The sequence below is a fragment of the Bison bison genome, unplaced genomic scaffold (assembly GCF_000754665.1).
Source record: "Bison bison bison isolate TAMUID 2011002044 unplaced genomic scaffold, Bison_UMD1.0 scf7180017864063, whole genome shotgun sequence".
Lineage (NCBI taxonomy): Eukaryota > Metazoa > Chordata > Mammalia > Artiodactyla > Bovidae > Bison > Bison bison.
This window is the reverse complement of record NW_011494635.1, coordinates 2,165,806-2,173,474: the sequence shown is the minus strand read 5'-3', so window position 1 is coordinate 2,173,474 and position 7,669 is coordinate 2,165,806. Positions and strand designations below refer to the sequence as shown.

The 7,669-nt window shown below is 36.3% G+C and overlaps 1 protein-coding gene across 1 annotated transcript in view; it reads right to left on the bottom strand.

The window, feature by feature from the left end:
* The window catches only part of XRN2 (5'-3' exoribonuclease 2), a 54,698-nt gene that overhangs the window by 26,632 nt on the left and 20,397 nt on the right, over positions 1–7,669 (bottom strand). Inside the window, exons 17-20 of the mRNA XM_010836603.1 lie at positions 6,278–6,413; positions 5,037–5,144; positions 4,846–4,935; positions 3,803–3,875 (exon numbers count right to left, since the gene is read on the bottom strand). Of these exons, the coding sequence (XP_010834905.1) occupies positions 3,803–3,875; positions 4,846–4,935; positions 5,037–5,144; positions 6,278–6,413 (407 nt within the window). The remainder of the gene's footprint in view (positions 1–3,802; positions 3,876–4,845; positions 4,936–5,036; positions 5,145–6,277; positions 6,414–7,669) is intronic.

The following is a 7,669-nucleotide window of genomic DNA, read 5'->3' as shown; positions in this document are numbered from 1 at the left end:
GAGTCAACTCTTCACATGAGGTGGCTAAAGTACTGGAGTTTCAGCTTCAGCATCATTCCTTCCAAAGAAATCCCAGGGCTGATCTCCTTCAGAATGGACTGGTTGGATCTCCTTGCAGTCCAAGGGACTCTCAAGAGTCTTCTGCAACACCACAGTCCAAAAGCATCAATTCTTCAGCGCTCAGCCTTCTTCACAGTCCAACTCTCACATCCTTACATGACCACAGGAAAAACCATAGCCTTGACTAGACGAAGTAATGCCTCTGCTTTTGAATATGCTAGATGTACTCAATTTAGGCAAGAACTTAACTAAGTATTATCATTACCTTCCGTAAGTTTTAAACACATGTATGGAGAAAAAAACTATACCTCCTAATAGTAGTAAGTTTTACCTCAAGAAAGGTATATTCTTGGTACAGAGTCTACTAAGTGAAAATATTTATATAAGATATAAAAATATTAAAGGTCTGAGTTAAACCCATGCTGGGACTGCCCGGGTGATGCAGTGGTAAAGAATCTGCCTGCTGATGCAGAAATGGGTTCGATCCCTGGGTTGGGAAGATCTCCTGGAGAAGGAAGGCAACCTACTCCAGTGTTCTTGCCAGGAGAATCCCATGGACAGAGGGAGCCTGGCGGGCTACAGTCCAGGGGGGGTCCCAAAGAGTCGGACATGACTGAGCATGCACGCATGCAAACCCACCCTAAAATTCATTTGGACTCTCAAGGGACTCAAAACAATCTTGACAAAGAAAAATAAGTTAGAGGACTCCAATCTTCTGATTTCTAAACTTACTGCAAAGGTACAGTAATTAAAACAGTATACGGTACTGGCATCAGACAGACTTACTGACCAATAGAACAGACGGCCCAGGAATAAACCCCCACAAGGCCACTGAGTGGGGAAAAAAAAAAGCAGTCTTGTCAGCAACCAGCACTGGGAAAATGGATATCCACGCGCAAAAGAAAGAAGGTGGACCCTTACATTACACCATGTACAAAAATTAACTCAAAATGGCTCAAATGTCCTAAATGTAAAGAGCCAGAATTATCAAGCTTTTCGAAGAAAACATACAGAGGAAACTTCAATGACACGGGGCCAGGCAGTGATTTCTTAAGACACCAAAAGTAAAGGCAGGAACAACAAAACACTCCAACTAAAACTGAACTTCACCAAAATTAAGAATTTCTGTGCATCAGAGGACACTATCAACAGAGGGAAAAAGAAAACACACAGAATGGGAGAAAATATATGCAAATCATGTTATTTGATAAAAGATTAGAGACTGGAACATACAAAAGACATCTACCATACAGTACCAAAAACCCAAGTCAAAAATGGGCCAAGGACTTGAACAGACAATTTTCCAAAAAAGATACAGGAATAGCTAATAAGCACATGAAAACAATGATCAATAACACTAATCACTAGGAAAATGAAAATAAAAACCACAATGAGACACCGTTTCACACCCATCCAGATGGCTACTATCAAAGGGAACAGAAAGCTACTATCAGTAAGGATGTGGAGAAGCTGTAACTAATGCACACTGCCTGACCTTTCCTCTGGGTAATTTATACTACAGTAATAGCAGGTTGTCTGCATGTGTATGTATTTACTTACTCATTTAACACACACTCACATAAATACACTCATATTTTTATTTACTACTTCCTATTCTCCTGTCTCCTCTCCCTGTTACTCTTCCACAAAGCATCTTCAAAAGCAACCTAAATCCCAATTCATATGTGTAACACAATATGCCCACAGAGCACTACACTTGCATAGCCCCAAGCAATGGGCTGCACTTCGCACTACCATTCTGTTTCAAGTTAATACGAAATTCCAGTTACTGCGTAAGTCAACTCTAAAATCTCATAAAATAATTATTTCAATTGGTAAATTATTACTTATTCCCCTTTGTTCCACAATTCTCTTTGAGTTATTTTATTGATCTTCTGCACCACAGAGAATAATCAAGGAAAAGGTGTGAAAAATGGTAGTACTAAACACACTTATCATTTTAGAACAATAATGGTGGAAGGAGAGGTTAAAATGACTTGTTGAAAGGGATTTTGATGGGAAACAACAGCTGGCTTACTGTGTTTGAGACTTTCTTGTGTTCTGTTATTACACATTTTTTGAATGCTAAATTATCACCTTAAATTTAATACTAATTTTTACTGCCCTTACTTCTACAAAGTCCGTGAACAGAAGAAATGAGAAAGTAATATATAGATAAATAATAAACTTTAAGTGATGATCAATGTTAAACATTTAAACTAAATGTCTAATATATTTTTCAAAAGAGTGTAAGTAAATCTCCACATGGATACCCTTGTGTTTCTATTAATACATCACCAAGCAACTTCATAAGGCATCAATGACTAACAGGAGCCAAGTCCCAGGCTCCATTAGTTAATTCAAAGGAGATGAAAGATAAAATGATTAATCTGTCTCAACCTGATTTACTATTTATCATAATGTGACTATTAAAATTACATTAATCATGGCTAATCCCAGTTTGGATGGCAAAACATAGAAAATTCTTTCATTCCATAAGTCATGTCCAGTTCAGTTCAGTCACTCAGTTGTGTCTGACTCTTTGTGACCCCATGGACTGCAGCACACCAGGCTTCCTGGTTCATCACCCACTCCCAAGCTTGCTCAAACTCATGTCCACTGAGTAGATGATGCCATCCAAGCATCTCATCCCTTGTCGTCCCCTTCTCCTCCTGCCTTCAATCTTTCCCAGCATCAGGGTCTTTCCCAATGAGTCAGTTCTTCGCATCAGGTGGCCTTCAGCATCAGTCCTTCCAATGAATATTCAGGACTGATTTCCTTCAGGATCGACTGGTTTGATTTTCATGCAGTCCAAGGGATTCTCAAGAGTATTCTCCAATACCACAGTTCAAAAGCATCAATTCTTCAGTGCTCAGCTTTCTTTACGGTCCAACTCTCACATCCATTCGTGACTAGTAGAAAAACCATAGCTTTGACTTTTGTTGGCAAAGACCTTTGTTGGCAAAAACCTTTGTTGGCAAAGTAACGTCTCTGCTTTTTAATATGCTGTCTAGGTTTGTCATAGCTTTTCTTCCAAGGAGCAACTGTCTTTTAATTTCATGTAGTCACCATCTACAGTGATGGTGTAGCCCAGCACTGGAGCACAAGAAAATAAAGTCTCTCATTGTTTCCATTGTTTCCCCATCTATTTGCCATGAAGTGATGGGACCAGATGCTATGATCTTCATTTTCTGAATGTTGAATTTTAAGCCAGCCTTTTCACTCTCCCCTTTTACTTTCACTCTCTTTTCACTATTTCACTTTTCACTCTCCTCCTTCACTAAAGAGGCTCTTTAACTCCTCTTCGCTTTCTGCCATAAGGGTGGTGTCATCTGCGTATATGAGGTTATTGATATTTCTCCCAGGAATCTTGATTCCAGCTTGTGCTTCATCCAGCCCAGGATTTTGCATGATGTACTCTGCACATAAGTTAAATAAGCAAGGTGACAATATAAAGACTTGATGTACTCCTTTCTCAGTTTCGAACTAACTGTTGTTCCATCTGGCTGTAACTGTTGCTTCCTGACCTGCATAAGGATTTCTCAAGAGGCAGGTAAGGTGGACTGGTATTCCCATCCCCTGAAAAATTTTCCACAGTTTGTTGTGATCCACACAGTCAAAGGCTTTTAGCGTAGTCAATGAAGAAGCAGCAGATGTTTTTCTGGAAAAAGTCATGTTAGTACATAGTTTTATCAGAAAGAGAAAATTATTTTAACAAAAAGGAATACTGTCTAAATTTTACCTTGCCATGCATACCTCTTCCCATTCAAATCAATAGCAAAATCTTCAGGGTAGAAGTCAATTATACTAGAATCCTATAGCAGGGAGACAAATAGATTCACAAAATGAAGTCACACATTTCTGTTATGAAAAATTTGATATAAAACTTTTGATCACACTATCATGCATGATAAGAAAACAAGCTTTCCTTTTAAAATAGTATTCTTTAAATTGCAGGTCGAGGGAGAAAAAAATCAACAATTTTAAAAGATAAAAATAAAAGATATTAACACAGAAGAATTTTAGAGTGGATATCGGTGGATCCAGTGTACAGTGAAGAATTCACAGAGAACCCTGTTTCCCAGCTGTGCCTCACTCCTCCTCACATACAAGATAAGCTAGGAGGGGATTCCAGCTGTGCCAGTCTTAGGTCTGGCAGCCACCACAAAGGCCCGGAACAAACAAAAATAATGGCTTACAGGTAGGTGGAGAACAAAATAACTGTTTTAAGAATTTCTTCAAAATACAAATGCATTTTATTTACTAAATAGGGTACTGATAGCCAAGAAAAGCAGAAAAAAATAATAAAGTTGTGAAAAAATACAGAAGAACTCAAATATTTGCACTGTTTCTGTACTTCACTCTTTTAACTATGAAATGCAAATGCAACTGTGACTCATGTTAGTAAAGTGTATGACAAAAACCCAGGTACACACTCAAAACACCAAGACTCATGGCAAATATATCTCAGAATATATCGGATACATCATATTGAATTTAACATTAACACAGTAACATGTTGATAATATAGAATAATTTAAATTTGGCTAATTTTGTGAACAACTCCAAAGATTTACTCTCTCAAGCCAGACAGCAAAGTTTCTATATCATAAGAAAAAAAACAAACCACCACTAACACCAATCAAGAAAAATTCTTAAATTTACTATTTAATATTAAGAAGTTTACTTAGTTATTAGCAGGTTGAAGAAATAGAATGCACCTGTTATTTTGCAAAATAATAAACGTGTCTAAGACTTGGCAGGGGCGGGTAGGGAGAGACTCACTGGATCACTCATGAGCTTCCGCCATGATGGAGGTAGAAAGTTACCACTAGCAGCTGGAAAAACCCCCATAAGTTGTTCCAGTGGTTTAAACTATTAAAAACAAAACAAACAAAAAACTTTAACATATGACACACAATTTTGATCTATGCCAAAATTCTATAAATTTTATGGCTCTAAATAGCTCAGCTTACCGGTTTGGTACCCTTCTCAAAATCAGAAGGCATGTCTGCAATCCCTTCAAAGTCTGAAGCAAATGGTGCATAATGGAATGGATAATACCACTTCCAGGACGCACAGCCCTGGAATCATTCAAAACAGCAAAGCCACAAATCTATGTTAATGATATACACAGAAAACCAAAAAATATTAGGCTATTAATCTATAATATTCTATTTATAAAACATATGATTTCTAGTAGATAGTCCATGTATTAATTTTTCCATGAGTTCTAAAAGTTATTTTGATTCAATTTGAACCTTTCACTTCATATCAATGGCCCCTTTATTTAAAAAAATACTGCAAAACACCTTTAAAATCAGTAGTTAATACCAAATTTTATATTGACAAACACAATTTGGTGAAATTTTTGTCCTTCAAATGCGTTTGGTGGCATTTTTTTACAACTCTAGAGCTTCCAGTTAAAATGAAGAACAAAAGTGTAGCTGACACTGAGCCTACAAATAGAGAAGGGACATCACCATGATTGACAGCAAAACCAGCAAAAGCTTCATTTGAGAATTCCCTAGATTTTCAGTGAGAACTTTCTTTTTCTTATAAAAATATTCAATGATATGTATTTTGACAATGTGCCTGGGGAATTAATCTTTGTAGAAGTAAAACACTATATTAAAAAATTCTATAGTTGATACTTAACACATTAAATTACTTTCTACTAATTTCAGATTACAACAAACTGAACTTGCTTCATTCTACAAACACAAAACCAGATACTAACTATGAGTTACAACCCCCATGTCTACCTAACCTCTCACCAATCTGACATCCCAATTACCAAAGGCTTTAAGTCAAACTTCAATAACATCATTACTTTACATGGAAGAAATGGTATCATTCAAATTCCTTTCCAATTCTTACTAGTATTTTCCAGGCTTTCTCTTTTGTTCTGTAATTTAGTGACTATCTAATAGTTGCTCAGTTATTTTTTTTCTTCCAATTCATTTAGTGACTACCTATTAGTTATTCAGTTGTTTTTTTATTCCAACTTAAAAAAACACTAAACTGTAGTCATTTGCAAGACAAAGCATACTCAACAACACTCCTTTATGTTGAAATTCTTTAACAACAAAAATGAGCTCTGTGTATACATTAATGAGCTTTATAAACAAATATTAGGCTCAATAATACACATTATTACAAAAATTATCTTTCTAAAATTATCAGCTAGAAATTTAGAGGAAAATATCCTTTGTACCTGGTAATAATATCGTAGAACCCAGCAGAGTCCTTCAACGTAAGACTGAACAACTTTACGTCTGAATTTCTCATCTGCTGCATCAACATCAAATTTGTTCTTATAGTATCGCTGTTTCCAACCAGCTTCCCATAACCTAAAAAACCAGGCAAGATCAGTTTATCCTGATTTAATATGTACACCTATTTATCACCCCAATCAACTTACATCTAATGTCCAGGTGAAATGTAAATGAGTTCAACAGTAACGCTAGCAAACACAGTTCATTTAACTATTTTCTAAAACCTCCACTTTCACAGGATTTATTACCAACTTAAAGATATTTAAACATCAAAAATTCAAAACACTGATTCCAGTAAGATCATTCTAAAACTACATTTTAAAAAAGGATCATCACTTATGCTAAAGTAGATACGTAACAGGGCTTCCTGGGTAGCTCAGCTGGTAAAGAATCCACCTGCAATGCAGGAGACCCTGGTTTGATTCCTGGATCAGGACATTCCCCTGGAGAAGAGATAGGCTACCCACTCCAGTATTCTTGCCTGGAGAATCCCCGTGGACAGAGGAGCTGGTGGGCTACAATCCATGGGGTCGCAGAGAGTTAGACATGACTGAGTGACTAAGCACAGATACATAACACTTGTGTGCTTGAAATTTTATACTATTTTATATGCTTTTGGACCGTGGAGTAATTCTAAAACTACATTTTAAGATTCAAATAGTGAATATATTTTTATATAGTTCAAGTTCCTCAGTTTATTAGGATATATCTAAACTGTACAAAACAAGTCAATTAAACTACTTTGGAAAAAAAAGATTTGCTATGGGTAATTCTTTTAAAGGTAAAACACAATTTATAAAAGAGTAAAAACCAGGCAGAAACTTGGTATAGCTAATCTATACTCTGCATGCTTGGGCATCTTAAAGCTAAGAGTTAAAGGGAAGGACATGCATGCACACGTACGTATGTATATTTGCATGTTCTGGTAAAACTTAGAAGCAGGCCAATCAATTCACTAAGTTATCATTAATTACTAAACATACAATGAGAAGAACCACAAAGTACTGATTTCTCATTCTCTGAGAGATTAAAACATTTTCTTGATAGAACACAAAGAAGCCAAAATAATTTTCTTTTCATCAGGACAGATCTCAAGATGCCTCTATAGTAAGGCCACTTTCTACCATGTGCCAGACCTTACAAAGTAACTGCAGTCATGTTTCAGAATACAGGTAAACCCTTTCCAAAGTTCACTTTACACTACTTGGCTTGTGCAAAAGACCTCCATCAATGCCTGTTTTCCCTAAGTGAAAGAAGTGAAGAGACAATTTCATTTTTTTTTTAAAAAGGCAAAAGTAGGAATCTTGTTTAGCATGTTTGTTTTCAGGGTG